The sequence below is a fragment of the Salvia splendens genome, chromosome 18 (genome assembly GCF_004379255.2).
Source record: "Salvia splendens isolate huo1 chromosome 18, SspV2, whole genome shotgun sequence".
NCBI lineage: Eukaryota > Viridiplantae > Streptophyta > Magnoliopsida > Lamiales > Lamiaceae > Salvia > Salvia splendens.
In genome coordinates this window covers 9094294-9111871 of record NC_056049.1, presented here as the reverse complement: position 1 = coordinate 9111871, position 17578 = coordinate 9094294, and the positions used below count along the sequence as shown (strand labels likewise).

The 17578-nt window shown below is 38.8% G+C and overlaps 2 protein-coding genes across 5 annotated transcripts; one reads left to right on the top strand and one right to left on the bottom strand.

Annotated features, from left to right (window-relative positions):
- Positions 1-13328: 13328 nt before the first annotated feature.
- On the top strand, positions 13329-14623 carry LOC121777974. Its single transcript, XM_042175322.1, has 2 exons — positions 13329-13666; positions 14343-14623. The coding sequence occupies exons 1-2, from the start codon at positions 13460-13462 to the stop codon at positions 14484-14486; spliced, it is 351 nt and encodes a 116-aa protein (XP_042031256.1). The 5' UTR covers positions 13329-13459; the 3' UTR covers positions 14487-14623.
- Positions 14370-16521, bottom strand: LOC121777973. Of its 4 annotated transcripts, none has more exons than XR_006045568.1 (6): positions 16146-16521; positions 15850-15900; positions 15517-15650; positions 15337-15428; positions 15118-15236; positions 14370-14504 (listed from the first exon to the last, which is right to left on the bottom strand). XR_006045568.1 is itself a non-coding variant. In XM_042175320.1 (6 exons), exons 1-6 carry the CDS (start codon positions 16512-16514, stop codon positions 14495-14497), a joined length of 786 nt encoding a protein of 261 aa, XP_042031254.1. In that variant the 5' UTR covers positions 16515-16521; the 3' UTR covers positions 14370-14494. The 4 variants fall into 4 exon arrangements, 3 of the variants coding, with proteins under 3 accessions (XP_042031254.1, XP_042031253.1, XP_042031255.1); XM_042175320.1 differs by having other exon boundaries at positions 15118-15247; XM_042175319.1 differs by lacking the exon at positions 14370-14504 and having other exon boundaries at positions 14895-15247.
- Between the last annotated feature and the right edge of the window lie 1057 nt (positions 16522-17578).

The window sequence follows — 17578 nt, the reverse complement described above, 5'->3', positions numbered from 1 at the left end:
GTGCTATTTCAGATTTTATTTAAGGGCCCATTTGATTTATTTTCCTTATTAGGTAAGTATAGGGGGGATTATGGAGAGGACGAAAATTTGAATTAAAGTTGGTGCAGCTTTTGCAGGGTGGCAGCGGCTGGGAGTGGCGCGTGAGCAGAGAGAAGGGACACGCTGACCAATCAGAGGCCAGCAATCTCAACCGCCTCCCATCTGAAGCGTCGCGACCGGCAACCCCTGATAACCGGTTACAACCACCTGCAACTGATCTCTCTCATCCAAATTAAACTCACCGTCCCAACCCTTTTCCCTCACAAACCCTCATTTACACTTTCTCTCCCAAAAGTTTCTTTCCCATTTCCACCAGTTCAAACCCTACTTTCCACCACCAAATCGTAAATTTCCGATCATGGGGAAGAAAGCGTTCGCCAAGAAAATCAAACCTCGCCGCCAAGAAACCCTGAAGGCACAACCACAACCAAATCCACCACCACCGGCACCGACCGCTCAGCCGCCACCCATGATTTCCATGGAATCCATGATGGCATTTCTTCTCCAACAAGACCCGACAAGGGACTGGATGACGGCGCTGACCAGTTTCGGCCAAATGGGGGGCGTAGGAACCGCACCCAGTGAAATTCCGCCTACGCCGGTCAGCCATACAACAGTACATTCAGAGGAGGGAACTCCCTCGGCGACCGCGCCATCGGAAACCTCAGTACCCAATTCAGCGGAACTTGACGCTGTCGCTGCCCATTACGACTCTAACCCTGAGGAGCGTGAGGCCAGGACGAGTCAAGAACAGGGAGACAAAGAAGGGAGCGGTGAGACAGAGAAGACACCGATAGCAGAGCCGGTTCCTCAAGGAATAGCAAGAGAGACCATAGATCTAAATAAGACGGCCAGGAAGCAGGGCCTTATGACGGATGAAGAATTTCAAGCGATTCTGGAAGGGGTATATCGGCAGGAAGAAGACGCTGCCAGGATGGTTGAGGGACCGGACCTCAAATCCGGGGTAGCAGGAGGAATGGTGGAAGACAAGTCAGAAACTCCCCAGCAAGAAAAAGGGGCAGTTGAGGAGCATACTACTCAAAAGGAGACGGCAGAGAGTTTAGAGGAATCTGAACAAGTAGTACCACCCGTGATAAAACCAAAGGCAGTTAAGAGGAAGTTAGTGTTGAAGGGAGACCAGAAGGAGGTACAACAGAAGCCGCAAAGGGTATCGTAGCGATGCTTGGGCAAATGGGCAGCTAGTAAGGCGAAGCCGAACACAGAGGCAGATCCCGTGGAGATCTTGAGTGAAGAAGAAAGGACCACTCCCACAAAACCTGGGGAGGAGCCTTTACCTGTTACCGACCTAGAGGATACTGCAATGGAAATCGGAGCGGTATCTCCAACACTGAGTGGCCAAGGACGGGATGGCTGAGGGTCTGGACCTCGCATCCAGGTCAGTAGGCCACAAGGAGACCAGTCCTACTATCCAGGATCCACTTTCAACACAAGCTGAGAAGGAACCCGAAGAAGAGAAAGACATAGATGACGGAGAGGAAGTTAGATACCGTGAAGAGAGAAAACGAAAGAGGAAGGCCCCTATGAAGAAGAAGCCCAGCAACAAGAAACCACGTACAATAAACACTGGCATAGTCATTACTGAGTCAGTTCAGCGAGTCCAGGAACACTGGAGGGAGCGAAGTGATAGCGAATACGCTGCCAGCGAGGAATCAGCCTCCGACAGCGATATCTCTTTGGAGGATGAGGAGTACAAAGAACAACAGCTTCATAATGATCATCGAGAGTTAGTCCACCCACCGGTAGAGAGACTGAGGTACCGGCGCTGGACAATGGACCTTACTGATGATCTGGTGGAGGAGATGAAGCTTTTCGACTCGAAGGAGCTACAGAAAGCTTTCGATAGCAAGGATGAAGGGAGTAAGCAGGTGAAGAGTGGAAAGGTACTTCACATTCCTTCTTTAGATGAGTTAGGTGCCCGCGAGCAGTTTCTATCTTATTTGCACGCGTTAGGATTCGAATGGTTGTTGGAGAATGGGGATCCGAGTGTCCCGGTTAGATTAGCGAAGGAGTTTTTCACGACCTTTAGGTTTAAGGTCACCACTGATGTAGATGAGGAATGTATCAGTTTTAGGCTGTTTGGCGGAGAGATACGGATGAGCTTGATTGAGTGGACCGTGCGTCTGGGAATGTGCAATTTAGAGGAGGCCATAGGGCCTGAGTGGAGAAGTAGGGAGCGGGGAATTCCCCGCAGACATGTGGAATTTGAGCCCCAGGAAGCCTGGGAGGAACTTACTCACCCTGATGCAGGGCAATTCCAGTCCACTATTTCCCGCTCCGTTCATTTCAACAACCCAATTCTGCGTCTTGTACAGCTTTACCTGGATTTCAATTTATTGGGGCAGTCGAACTCCGCTGTTAGGACATCGATTACGGAGTTATATCTTCTCTGGTGCGCCAAGCAGAGAAGGAAGTTGCATCTGGGTTTTTGGACCGCCTACCAATGCCATCTAATTGCCACCCACCCAGCGAGGAACCTCACTCTCTGCCATGTCTTGGGAGTGTTCGTCAGAAACAACATCATCATCACGGAGGCCGAAGACTTATCCGACCAGATCATGGTGGATCCTCCTGTCTTTTTGATACACCTTTGTTCGTCCGAACGAACACCGTTTACATGAGGCATGGCGCACCCCAATTCTACGCAATGGGAGAAGAAGCTATACCGACTGGGAGATCTGCAGCCCATCCGGGAACACAAGATCAGGAGTAGAGACAGGAAAAGCTAGAGAAGGCTGTGGACGAGATAGCGGAGGAAAACAGACATATGAGATCAGAAATGACACGGTTAGCATCAGTAATGGAAGGAATCCTGAAGGAGTCTGCAGGACAGACGAGGCAGAGTCAGAAGCAAGAAGCTTTGGAGACAATTGTTACCAGGCTAAGAGAGGAAAACCACCGGTTGATAACAGAAATGGCCAGGATGGCGTCCGTGATAGACGAGATATTGATGGAGTTAACACAACGAGGCCAAGAGGAAGCTGTTGAACCAAGTGGCCATGGAGGCCGAGCTAATGAACCACGAGTATCAGAGGAGGTATTAACCGAGACGAAAGAAGCAGAGCAGAAACTAGAGGCGGAACAAGAGGAAGGAGATGCCGAAGAGTCGGCAGAATCTGGGAACAAGCAATCCGAGAATGAGAAGGAGAAACTGGTAGAACCACCTGCACCACAACCTGCCCCGCGAAGGAGCAAGAGGAACAAGTGACCACCACACCTACTGACCAGTTAGTTTTTTTTTTATGTTTTTAGTTTTCCGTATTTCTGTTTGTGTTTTGTTTATTTAGGTAGTATAATTTCTGTTTGTGCGCAAACCCCATTCATAACACTTAGCCTATTTTATAGTCTAAGTGTGAGAAGTTAATGGTTTGTCTTTTTGGCGCATGTGTTTGTGTTTTCTGTTTTCTTTTTCGTAAACATGTTGGCTCACACTTAGCCCATTGCATGGCCTAAGTGTGAGGAGTTTTGTATATATGTGTGTTTTGTTTGTTGGTTTCTGTTTAGGTTTTCAAACTCTCCCACTTAGCCCATTCCATAGTCTAAGTGTGAGAAGTTTTAGTTTTAATATGTTGTTTTTGTCTGTTTGTCTATGTGTCCATCATACTGGCCATTACCTTTTCCACTTCACAGCCCTATCTGAGGGCAGACACTTGTGAAGTGGGAGGGGGGACGCAATGACCAGTATGATGAATATGTATATGTGTGGTCTGTGTTTGTGCTTGTGTTAGTGTCCTGTTAGGTATAGTTTTTTTTTTTATTTTGTGTGTTGATTGGGCTTAAAACTCAACTGTCTTGAGCTGACGGTGAGGGTAATTGAGGGAAATAAGACATGCTGGAAAATAGAAACCACCCCCCTTAGTACCTCCTAGCCAGGATAGATGATGTGAGTATGAGAGAAAAGCCCATACTTAGAGCCAAATACGAAAGCCCTCTTAAAATGTGAGTTATAAGCTTTAAGTGGAACCACTTTCCACATGTTTAGAAAAGAAAAGAGCGGCTGCCACAAATTGCCTAGGGTGAAGTGACTGCGTGTAGCAACACTGAAGGAAGTAGGAACCCCCCCTAAAAAAACCACATTTAGAACCTCTTTTCTAACTCTTTATACCCAGATAAATACCCCTAGCCACTGGGACTGTGTGTGTGCAAGGCATGAAGCGAATGAAGCTTACTGGCTAGAAGGGTGTACAAGAAAGTAGAATCCAGCTGGACAAGAAAGTTTGGAAGAAAATCGGCCAGGGAGTCATCCCAGGTCCAAAAAGAAGTTATAAGGGTGGCGAAGCCACGAGGGAAAAAGAAAAAAAGAGAAGAAGAAAGAATATGAAGAAAATGGTCAGAAAAAAAAAACTCGTCCACAAAAAAATGAAGAAGGAATAAGGGTGGCGAAGCCACAAGAAGCTACTGACCAGTTGGAGATCATAGCCAGAAGCGTCAGCCAAGAGAAGCAACAACCAAGAGCCCAAATGCACACAGTTCCCCCACCTCAATGAAGCAAAAATTTTGAACCTAGAGCCTTAGGAACATCCACCCCAAAACATTACAAGCCAATAGCCCATTTACAAGCTTTTAAGTCCTTCAGTCGCTGCACGTGAGATCTAAGTCCGAAGCATTTTGTGGTCCAACAATTAGAGAGAACAGTCCTAATACTCCTGGTGAGGTATGAGTGACTGAGTGAACCTAGTGTTCGGCCGAGAGTGTGGGCGATCTTGACAAGCGGATATACTGACTATGAAAGAAAAGGGGGGCGGCAGAAGTTCAAGGCTGTCTAAGGCCGGATTGCACCTGATCCCGATGGGAGGGATGGTTGAAAATATAGCCCGATCTTTGTGTTTTAGTCTTTTTATGTTTGTTTGTGTGTTTTTTCTATGTTTGTTCAAGTGTTTTTCTTTGCGTTGTAGTATAGAGTCTAGTTTAGGTAGAGTCGGTCAGGGGAGTAACCAGGCTAGAATTCGACTTATTTCTTTTTTTTGTTTGTTCTTCACGCTTGAGGACAAGCATGTGGTAAGTGTGAGCAGTTTGATAAGTCGTATTCTAGGCCTTGGTTACTGGTCAGTATGATGTGCATATTTGAACTTTATCTGCAAAACAAGTTGCTTAAGCGTGCAGGTTGAGTGTTCTAGCCAGTAGGCAAAGCTTCAGATACTTCAGGTGAAAAGGGCGTCAGGACGATTACGTACTGACCAGTATACAGGCAAAAATGGCTCGAGATGGAGAAGAAGGATAGCTGGGACTGATCAACCACAATTAAGGGCAAAGAAGTCATCTCACCACAAGGTTTTACCCTAAAATCAAGGGTAAGCCTCCCTATAAAAGGAAGCCACTTGGAGAGAGAAAGGAGGATCTAATTTCATCATCATCACTCTTAGGTAGAATTCTCTCGGTAGTTCAGTTCTTCAGCCCAGTCCAGAGTCTCGTTCCTCGCCACTGCCATGGTCACTTGAAGGTCGTGAAGAAGTTCCCGGAGTTCCAGACGTTCTCATCTAGTCAGCAAGATCGTAGTTAGAAGTTCCATCGCCCGGCGTGGCAAAACACTTTTATTTCGTTTTCGTAGTTTAATTGCTTATTTTTCCTTACGCTGGATCTTTGTTTGCTTTTGAATTTCATTGCCTAGAAGTACTTTGTTTGCAGATCCGAACTTGTTTTATGCTATGAAATTGTTTTCTGTTCAGTTTACCTCGCTGATCTCTTTTCCTTCTGCCTAGTTAGCTTAGATCTAGAGTTTCTGGTCGTTTTGAGTATCGAATCGTGTGTTTCCAGTTAGTAGTTTATTTCTTCGAGTTAGCATAATCTGTTTACTTTTATTTCATAGAGGTTTGTTTCATGCAAGGTGCAGTTATGTGTTTCTTGTCTTCTTCCATGCTGATCAGTAGGCGGGATTTCAGTTTCGATGTTTGATTTTCGATTTGGAATTTTTGATTGTAGATCTGTGTTCGTGAGTTATTAATCTGTGTTTTTATGGTGCTGAATCTTGTTTGTTTTCTGATTTTAGTTTGTGTTTGTTGAAGAAGATGATGTCCATATCCAAGTTTGGGACCACTTTGCTTTTTAGATGCTTTTTGCTTTTTGTCCTTCACCTTTAGTACACCCTGCAGATCTGTCAGCCTAGTCACCACAACTACCACTTATTCTCTGCTTTTTTGTTTAGCCTTTTATAGAAACCTAGTACTTTCCGCATATTTTCTGTTACACCGCATCCACCATAATTCCATGTACACCACTACATGTCGACCACCATTCACCCTTCCTAGTCAGTAGGACACCATCTTAATTTTCCGTCTAGGTAGAGACTCAACCCAAGCGTGGTAGCTAACCAAACCCTCCAGAATATCACCGCAATAGTTTTAGCGCACCATCTCTGTGGGATTCGACCCTTATCACCACTATACTGATCAGTAGGAGTGGGTTGAGGAATCTTTGAAACCAGGGTCTAGGCTTAGTTAGGATCTCATAAGACAGCATTGCGCAGTTTATTTGAAAAATTCACCATAAATTCATCCGATGTCCAATGAGACTGAACTTTTTACACGACTCATAAGACACTTCAAATGTTCATTTAGTTCAAGAATCACATCAAACGGAGGTCAATTGGTCGGTCAAAAAGAATACGAAACTTTCTGGGCGAGAACACAAGTTTCTGGCAGAATTGCGCAGTCAACTTCAAACATTTATTAAAAATCCATTGTTTGACAAAAAGGGATAAAATTCACACGAGACATAGAAAACACCTTGAAATATACTCAGTAAAATTTTCACATTAAAATTCGATCGTTTGATAGGTCAATTATGTTGTGGTACAAACCCATCCCACATTGGATGAGGGAGGGAAGTTGGAAGGTGTATATAATTCCTGTCCAACCCCAATTAGTTTGAGGCCTTTTGGGAGTGACCCAAAAACAAATCCGTGCGGGCTTGACCCAAAGCGGACAATATCAAACTAATGTTGCAGTCGACGATCCTAACAAGTGGTATCAGAGCCCAGGTGGCTATGGGTTGTGCCTGGATGAGCCCCGGTTAGGGTCGGGCCCTGAAGGACTCAGAGTTAGAGTCGGGCCAGGATGACCCAGGGGCCAGGGCTGGAACGACCCATGTTCGTGTCGACTGCGTTCCCGATGTGGTCTCGGTTTGAGGGGAGGTTTGTTGGGGTACAAACCCATCCCACATCGGATGAGGGAGGGAAGTTGGAAGGTGTATATAATTCATGTCCAACCCAATTAGTTTGAGGCCTTTTGGGAGTGACCCAAAAACAAATCCGTGCGGGCTTGACCCAAAGCGGACAATATCAAACTAATGTTGCAGTCGACGATCCTAACAAATTACACATTAGAAACTGTTGTTCGAACGTCACAGATTTCAGGCTCACAAGGGTTTCTTCCTCAATCATCCAAATACAATTTTTCATGCTTATAACATAAAATCATGCTCAAAAAGGTTCTCATAATCATGTTTGCACATAAACTCACATCATTCACCAATGATTCAAATCAAACTTCACATAAACTCCTTCACAATCGCATGTTCATCAAAGTTCTCATGCAAACACAAATTCCCACCGATTAATTTTGCGATCTATGATTCCTACACTCACTATATGCATGTAGGATTCAAGAACACGGATTAAATGGAAAGATCGAGGGAAAGTGAATCAAATATACCTTTCTTGATAAAAACGAATCGGTAGAAACAAGAATTGATGCGATTCGTCGGAAACTCTTGAAAATCAACTCCAACGGATGCAAGAACAAGGATGAATGGAGGATTTTTGGAGAGAATATGGAGAGGGAGAGGAGATGCGTGTGAGAGAGAGAGAGAGGGAGAGAGTGGACGGCTAGAGTAGGAGAAAATGGGGGCTAGGGTTTAGTTTAGGTGATTTTATAGTTCTAGGTTAAATCCAAAATTTAATTAATTGTGGGGGAATAAAATAGAGGTCAATAATTAAAATTCCCACAATTAAAAGAAGCAAATTTTCGAAAATTATGGCTGAAAATTTAACAAGGAATTATTTGATATTTACTTTCACAATTTAGGAAATAAAATAATGGATATTCCACAAACAAGGGAACAAAATAAATTAAATCTCCAAGTAGGAAAAATAAAGTAGGGGCCGAAAATTTAAGAGAAATTGCACAAGGGAATTATTTAAATCCTCAATTAAATAGAATATGATTTAAATTTGGTAATTTCTTTATAGAAAAAAGGCTCTCATAAAATAGGTAACAATAAATAAATTCCCACAAGAAAAAATAATAGCATGGGGCGTGTGACATGGAGGGTGCAACACAAGGAAATATTCACATCCCCAATTAATTTGGCTTAGGTATTAATTTGAATAAAAGGGTCTCACAAAAAGGAAACAATAAATTCTCCTCTGTAAAATAATGAGGGGGCCGAAAATAATTAGGCTTAACTAGTCAAGGAATTATTTCAAATCTTTATTTAATTTGGGTGAAGAAATAAAATATGACATGATTTATTTGGATTTAATTCAAAAGAAGGGAGTCAACAAAGCACCAATTAAATCAAAGAAAATAATTCATCTCCTATTTTAAATAGGGGATTTTCAAAACTCCCAAGGATAATAGGCTAGAGTTCGAAATTCATGTAGTACAATTTAGGGATCATTTGGTTTGGATTTAATTTGGATAAATATCCCAAAATAATTAATTAAATCCAAGAAATGAAATACTATTTCAATAATTAGGAAGGGACAAAAAAATTCCAATGAATTGGCTCGAAAATTATAAATGCATGATCCTATTCATTATTTCCCCACATTGGAATATATAAAATATCAAGCACTTCATTCCACATCACTCACGACAATTAATTCACGCAATTCACTTAATCACATAGAAACAAAAGTTTCATAATCGAAATTTCAAATAAACATATAAAAAGAGTCACAAAAATTTGGGATGTTACATCTATTTTGATTGAGGAGAAATAAGGATGGGAGTATAGTCGTTTGGGCTACTTTTTGGGCATCACTAAATAAATTGGAGAAATAAGGTGGGCTAAGATAAAAATTATCTAGGGTCAAATTAATTAATCCCTGGGCCGATAATTTAATTGTGGGGAATTATGTAGTTAATTCCTGGAATATTTCGAAGGATGAGTAATTTTATCCCAAGTCCGAAAGAAATATAAATTTCGAAGGGAAATAGTTGCGATAATTTAGTTATGCGCTTATGTAATTTTGGGAATTTAATTCGACATCGTGGTGGAAAATACGAGGAGTCAACGGAGGAATTTTGGGCGTACGCGGCCGACCGACATCGCACACGACGCCTTGGGCGGCCGCCGAATAATAAAAATACACGAAAAACTGAGGAACGAGATAAAAGACTTTAATTAGGGTGCATGCATTCTAATTAGTAGTTTTCCCACGCTAATTGTTGTGTTACTACCTTGTTTTATAAAGGGAATTCTTTCGTGAGACTCTAAATTCGGAATGAGGAATACTCAAGTGCGATATCTGTTAAGCGAACAAGGTGGGCTTTCTTTTAAGTACTGTTCATGAAATATTTTGGGCTTTGTTCCCAGTGATGATAAATACTTTGACGTGAAATGAATGATTGTCATGCCGTGTTTTGGATTTTATGGAATACCTATCTGCCCTGACTTTGTGTCGGATGCCTGGCTCTGCCAGAGGTTTAATCGAATTCGGGTATAAGTGTGGGCGACAAACCCCGCTTAGACTAGTGATCACCATGTGGGGAACGTGAGCCATTTGTCACTCATTTGGCCGGTTCAGTGACCGTCGTGGAATGTGGCCACGTTCCCGGTACACGAGGATAATTTCATATAGTGTATGGACAATGGAAAATGGTTGGCCGACCGATTTTATGGAAATGAAATACTTTGGTGTACTTGGGTTATTTTTGAAAGCTAAAACCCCAAGATCACTCGAAATTGGCTTGACAATTATTTTTATGCAAATATTTTCGGCAACTGTCCACTGAGTATCTTTTCAAGTACTTAGCCCTGCATGTGTTTTCCCTATGTGCAGGTTGAGTAATGACGAGTCGTGGTGGGTGTTGAGTGGAGCCTCTGAAGTCTGCTTGTTATCTCGTACAGAATGAGTCGTGTCTTCACACATGACGTCATTCCTTTACTCTTGTTTGCTTCCGCTAAAACTATTTATCTTTTTGATAATGTGTTGTGCACTGAGATACTTTAAACTCGATCACTCTGATACATCCTTTTTGATGATTAAATAAAATGTTATTTGGTCTACTTCTGTTCAAGTATGATATTGCTTCAATTCCCCTTTCTTCTCCACTTCTTATATCCCTCCCCAGTCGCGATAAACCGTTCTTTCTATCCTTAGAAAAGGACGGGCGTGACACGTAAGGATATAGTAAAATTTTTATTAAAATATGTATTAACGAAATAGTAGTGATAAATTGTAAATATAACAAATTATACTCATATTATAGTAATTAAGAATATTTTATTCTCTAAATTTTCTTAAGAAATACTCCACGGTCCCACCAAATATAAAATATCTATTTTTTGAATAAAGAAAATTTTCTTAAGAAATACTCCACGGTCCCACCAACTGAATGCATCAGGATTCAGCTTTACCAGTGGGGTGTCTCTATAGTTTTATGAAATGTTGTTTAATTGTTTTGTGAATTAAGTGTAAAAAGAATAAAGTAAAAAAAGGTAAAATATAGATTATATTATTTTCATTTTAGGAAATGTATCATTTTATTTTTTGGTGGGATAATTTAAAAAGAAAAATATTTTATTTTTAATAGGACCGAGTGAGTAATAATAAAAATTAAAACATTAAATTTTTCCCCATGTTCCTCAAGATTAATTATACTTCTTTCGTCCCCAGAAAATAGACAAACATGTAAATGACGCAAGTTTAATGTGCAATAGCAAAAGTAAGAGAGAGATGAGAAAAATGTTTCGATTCTCGAAGACCGAGCCTCACAGGCTTGGTCCGGATGACAATGCAGAGAACGTTGTGGGACACCGTCATGTCCCTCTCGGTGTGCCAAAACCCACAATAGAGAGAGCTCCTCCTGGGACTCATCAACCAACTCAAAAGCCAATTGGGATGAAGTGCTCTGGTTTTTATCTGCAGCCTACTATTTTTTTTTCTTCTTCTTTGCAACTTTTTTTTAGTTAAGCATTTTTAGTGTTACCTTTAATTTGTATTATTCTATTATTTATTTTATTTACAAAATTAAAAATTAAAAAAAGATAAAAACAAAATAGTGGTGATATTAAGGTGTATTTATAGAGCATAATTTAAGGGGATATTGCATGTGCATGAGCTGAAAGATAAAACACTAACGTGGAATGGGGAAAAATGAGGATGAGATGATTTAAAAGGCGTAGTTATGGGCGCTACTGTAAATGGCCTTAGGGACGATATGTGTTTCAATGCATAATTGGTAAAGCTTGATAAAGATATAAATTAAAAGTATTGATGTAATGTTAGTGGAAAATGTGGCACAGAGTTATTAGTAGGAAATATTTTCAATAAATAATTATGAATTATTATTATGAAACAAACTAAAATAAAAAATAGTGTCTATTTTTATGAAAAAGGGAGGATATATGTCTTTCATACTATAATGTAATTAAATTCACCTAGATTTAATTCTATTGTGAAAAAGAAAATCATAATTATGATTAATAGCGTTAATATTAATTTAGCATACTATTCTCTCCGTTCCCGGAGAAGACATGAATTTAATTGCAAAATCTATCATAATCTAAAGTGCAAGTTGGGTGAAAAGACCTTGATGCCTTTTCTGGATGGAAAATGGAAAGATGGAGTGTCTTCTATCCAAAAACAATTTTTGAAGGCAAAAGTAATTGGACAAATAATAGTCCAATAAAATGCCAGCTTCTTGAAGAAGTTTTAAAGCACATTTAAATAGTGCACTACCATTAATTTTTTTTATATAATTAAGTTATTAAATTTATAGTATATTATAAGCCTTATATTTGGGTTAAAATTGGAATTGTGCCAGAGAACTTAGTTTGCCTTCCATTTATTTAGGTTAAAATTGAGATTTAATCATTTATTGCAATACTTTTTCTCCAAATTAATTCACAAGATAAACGACAAAAAAATATGTAATGTTTACAATTTTCATCCTATATTTACTCAATTAAAGTTTTTAATTCTTATATTTTAATTCGCCTCTAATTAATTAAACAATACTACTAAGTTTTAGATTAAACTACGGAATAAGATGAAATTATAGTATATATTTAATATTAAATCTAACTTATAAAGTTTGTATAACTTCTTAATATAAAGAGTAATGTAAATTGTCATATTATTCAAAACAAACAAGATGCATAAAATATTATCGTATCTTAAGTTATAATTTACTTTTTATACGTATATGTGGCGGGAAGTAAGAAATTTATTTGTTCCAATATAAAAAATTCATTTTGTCTTTGGCCATGTATATCAAGTTATGCTATGGTCTGAAATTAAACGGAAGAAATAAATCAACTAAAATGTGATTATTGGATAATACAAATTTTCTAACTTGACTCCTCAAAGAAGTTTTAAATTTTTATGATTTAAATTATACATATATTTAATGTGGATATGTTTAATATTCCATATATATTTTTCAAATTAATTTTTTTTAAATTAAGCTATTAAATTTATATATTAATTTACCTTTTATTTGGATATATTTTCCATAAACATCTTTACTCACACATATTTTCTTTATTTGTATATCTTATTTTAATTAACTCATACTCTTTGATCATTAGTCACACATCTTTTGGTCAATAATTTTATTATTTTTACTCCACTTAGATTATAAATCAAAATTGCATAAATGTTTCATGCATTAGGGAGTAGTAAAATTTTCATTTAGAGTGAGCCAAGATAAGTACATTTCTATTTTTTTAAATCTTCACATTGCTTTGAATTCTTATTTTTTATATATTTATTATATTTTGTATACATTATTTGAAACTCTTATTTCCGGTACATAGCACGGATGTTAATACTATATAGTTAGTAAAATGGAAGAGAGATAAAAAGAAAAAATGATTGAAGTATTGTTAATGGAAAATGAGACTCTCCTTAGTAGAGAGAAAGATTCGTCAAAAATGAAAATTGACTAATTTCGCGGAGCAGATCATAATAGAAAAAATGAGATTCTGAATGACGAAAGATGAAACAAGTGTACCTTGTTGACAATAACGACAATATAGGGGACCTAGTTGACAAAACGACAATATAGGGGCCGGTAGGCAATATAACTTTTTTTTAACGAAGTAAACGGTCTCTTTTTTTTACTACTTGGTTTCCCACACGACAGTTTTCCTGATTAAAATCCATTTCCCTCTCTCTCTCTCTCTTGATGGTGCAAAGAAGCTGAAGATTTTGGGCGGTGGGTTAGTAGAAGAAATGGTGGGTTTTGGGGAGGAGTTGATAATAGAGAGCTACAAAATCCCATGGCTAATTTGGATCCAACTTGTTATCACCATTCTTCTCCTCCTCCTCTTTTTCGGCTTCGCTGCCTTCACTTATGACGCCTCTACCAGCTCCGTCGCGCCGCCGTCTGGTTGCCAACCTGCAGCCAACAACTCCACCTCTCCAAACACAATAATTACGGTTAGTTGGTTTTGGATCAATTTTTATTCTTCTTTATGACACTTCTCATTTAACTTTCGTACTTTGGATTTTGAACTTCTATATTAGTTGGATTTATGGGATTTGCATTAGTTTGGAATTGAGTTGATTTAACCAAATGCAAGTTCAAGGTTCAATAGTAGATGAAGAAAAACAAAAGAGAAGCAAAAGTTCAATTGATCAATTCATCTAGTTTTGTACAAAATACAGTCTTTTATTTGATGATTTGAAACATTTCATAATAGATTTTTTTGGCTTTAGCTGCTTTCTCTGAAGATTAATTAGCTTGTGTTCTACCATACTATCATGATTCGAGGTGTGGGGTGGGTGGATATTTCCTTGATGAATAAGGTTCGATTTTTAGTCTCTTATTCTTTACTTGGAGTCTTAGACATGAGAAGGTGAAAAAGATTGAATTTTATCAAAGAATTTTGTGTCCCTACACTTATTTTGGAGAATGCTTCAGCTACTCGCAAACACTATTCCACTCTACTTTTTAACACTTGCGTATAATATTAAAGCGAAAGACAATTTTTGTGGTGGTGGTGCATTAGCATTTGGAACATTAAGAATGACGATTGTACATAAGATATAAATTTGTAACATCTGGAAATGTTAAACATTTGTTTTAGCACACATCTAACTCGTTGTCTGCCAGGTGGAAAACGAGAGGGCTGGAGGGGACGCAGGAAGTAGTGGAGGATCGAGCAGAGAAGGGGAAGATGAGTTGTCTCTAAAGGATACCGTAATTCTGGGCATTTTCCGGCGTCCAAACAAGCGATTTTCAAGTGCTTCGGGATAGAATCTATCTCAGAGAGCTCTGCAAGTCAACAACATGAAAAGCAAGATTGACTATGCTACAGCCCCTTTCTTGTTTGCAAACACAATTACAAGCTCAAAGATCTAATGCAAAATTACTAGTGAGCTTCTGTTCAAAAACTGTGTTTTGGGGCTTTAATTGTATCATTATTTTTTGTAGCATTAGTCTACTAGATTCAGGCCGCGATTTTGGGGTAAATCATGGGACGTGTCTTTAGTCGAAGCATGTACGCTGCTAGCAAACATAGAATCCGAGCTCTTATTAGTAAGAATTGAACCCTAGCAACTACCTCAATCGAGTACCAAACTCAACCCTATAACTACTCGGAGAAGGTGACTCCTTGGACCAAACTCAACCCTCCAAATTTCCGATTCCACAGTAAAAAACACATCAAAAAAAGAAATTCACAACTGTAAGGCTTAATAAAATCACATATACAACTAAGGTGAAATACTAGTTCTCTACTGTGCCTAGCCTCCTTTGTTAAGAGCTCAAAAACTCTACCCAAACACAGTATGTACAGAGGTGGATTGGCCTCAAATTCATATTAAACCAGATCATAGATTATGCCTTCGAACGAGAAGTGAAGTAGTTAAGGATCATTTTGGAATACCGGGTTAGAGTAAAGAGCATCTGTACAACTCCACGGCCTTTAACAATGCCTTCCCTCATGCTCCGTGTAGTTCTAGCTAGAACCGGCTCGCCTATCTGGGCTCTCACTGGGGCGACCTCCTGCACAGATACTACTCAAGTAAAGATTAGGCGGAATTCATCACTTCAAAACAAAGTTGAGATGAGAAAATGAATGTGTATGAACCCCTGAATTACTAACCTACTGGTTTCATGCTTGTCAACCGGCTCCATCTCTCCTCTGCCATACGAACAGCTCGAGTAGAGCTTCTAACTCCCTGCGTTAACTCTTGACTGCAAATGTAAGGATACAAGTTCGTAAACATGATAATCTCTAAAGAGCTTCTGTATTTAAAGAAACTCGAAAGTGAAAGGTACCAACCCGAGGTCACTGAGCTCCATTGTCAAGTCGCTGATCTCCATGCCAGATAATCGAGCAGCAGCCATGGTGTCCGGCAGCTCTTCCCTCGTGGCATCCATTAGCTTCTCCAGTGATTCCGCAGCTCTCTTGAAGGCCTTCAATGGAGAAAAACAGAGGATAGTATAGCATGTCACCACATCCAATCAAAGAAACAAAATCATTGCATTTTACAACCATTGCCTAAAAATCAATATAATTTCACAATCGCATGGTCCTTGAAACTGAGTTCTTCATTAACATTAACTTGCATTAGAGTTTCCCCATAATAGCTACAGGAATTGAAAAATCACTAACCAGTAGGGCTGGAATTGCAGCGCAGAAAAGCCAGGTTGCAGAAACTGCTGTCTGCAAATCAACATCTAATTAGTGCTAAGATCCCTAAATTTGTATAATAGAAGAACACAAATCAAACAACGGAAGCTAAGAACCCTAATTTTTCAAAATGTGGAGATATTCATCTTCAGTTCAATTAGGCTAGCTGAACAACGCAGCGAGCAATCTCCAATCAAAATGCAATGAATCAATCACAAGCTAAGCAGATTTTCCCCAAATATATCAAATTCAGGTAGAGAGAGAGAAATAGAGAGTACGGCGCAGGCGGTGAGACTGAGGAATTGAATGTGGCGGTGAGACAGGGTCAACTGAGGTGGAGATCCGACGGAGGCAGTGAGTTGCGAGGCGGCGGAGGGCTCCGACGTGGCATTCTCGACGGAGAGATGAGTGAAAGAAGCGAAGCGGCGGGGAGCGGGCAGCCGGAGACTCAGCCGGCTAGGAGGGGAAACAATGCGGCCATTTCCGCCGGAGCTAGACCGAAGCGCGACTGGATTTGAGGCCTGCAACCTCACCGCATTAAACATCTCCGGCAAGCACAGATATATGGAGTGTATACTACTTTGAATTAGCTCTGGTTTTCTCTCTGGGTAAGAATTTCGTTCTCGCAATCTCCGAACTCTTATCATATTCAAACTGATGTCACCGAATAAGAATAAAAATAAAAATAAAAATAAAAATAAAAATAAAAATAAAAATAAAAATAAAAATAAAAATAAAATAAAAATAAAAATAAAAATAAAAATAAAAATAAAAATAAGAATAAAAATAAAAATAAAAATAAAAATAAAAATAAAAATTTGGAGACATAGTAACACTCAATTCGAATAAGTTCTTTTGAAAATTCTATTAAAAAAATACTCCACAGAACTAGAAAATTAAATTGAGTGATGTACATATAAAAATTTTAAGATTTGGAGTATGCACATCGAAGGTCTTAAGCCAATATATATATAGGAGTGCATTATAATGATAACCCCAATTTCCGTAATAACCCTATAACTAAATCTGGACCACACATTTTTAAAATCACGTGGTCTAGATTCAAACTTAGATTTACTTCATAAAAAAAAGCGCGGTGGTAAATATGTCATTTCGCTCATGATAAAATTTATGTATCCAAATTTCTCTCATTTAATTTCTGAATTTCGCTCATTTTATCATTTTATCAGTCAGTCAAAAGAATCATTTTATCAACTTAGAGTATCATTCTATCCGGCAAAAATATCATTATATGCAATAAACCTAACATATATCATTTTATCATTTTATCAGACAGTCAAAAGTATCATTTTATCAACTCAGAGTATCATTCTATCCGGCAAAACTATCATTCTATGCAATAAACCTAACATATATCATTTTATCATTTTATCAGTCAGTCAAAAGTATCATTTTATCAACTCAGAGTATCATTCTATCCGGCAAAACTATCATTCTATGCAATAAACCTAATATAATCGGCACAATACATAATATACAAACCTACAAAGCAGTAAACGTATCATTTTATCAACTCAGAGTATCATTTTTATAAGGTTACTGTCATTTTATCCGCTTAGATTATCATTTTATCAGGTAAAAGTATCATTTTATTAAACAAAAATGTCATTTTATACACCAAAAATACCTATCATTCTATCGGCTGAAAGTATCATTCTACCCGGCAAAACTATCATTCTATCGGCTGAAA

Coding starts and splice junctions, on each gene's coding strand:
- LOC121777973 (XM_042175319.1), bottom strand. CDS start 16,514: ATGATAAGAGTTCGGAGATTGCGAGAACGAAATTCTTACCCAGAGAGA. Junction 15,901..16,145: donor TCAGTCTCACCGCCTGCGCC/GTACTCTCTATT, acceptor GTTGATTTGCAG/ACAGCAGTTTCTGCAACCTG. Junction 15,651..15,849: donor CTGCAATTCCAGCCCTACTG/GTTAGTGATTTT, acceptor TCTCCATTGAAG/GCCTTCAAGAGAGCTGCGGA.
- LOC121777974 (XM_042175322.1), top strand. CDS start 13,460: ATGGTGGGTTTTGGGGAGGAGTTGATAATAGAGAGCTACAAAATCCCA. Junction 13,667..14,342: donor CTCCAAACACAATAATTACG/GTTAGTTGGTTT, acceptor GTTGTCTGCCAG/GTGGAAAACGAGAGGGCTGG.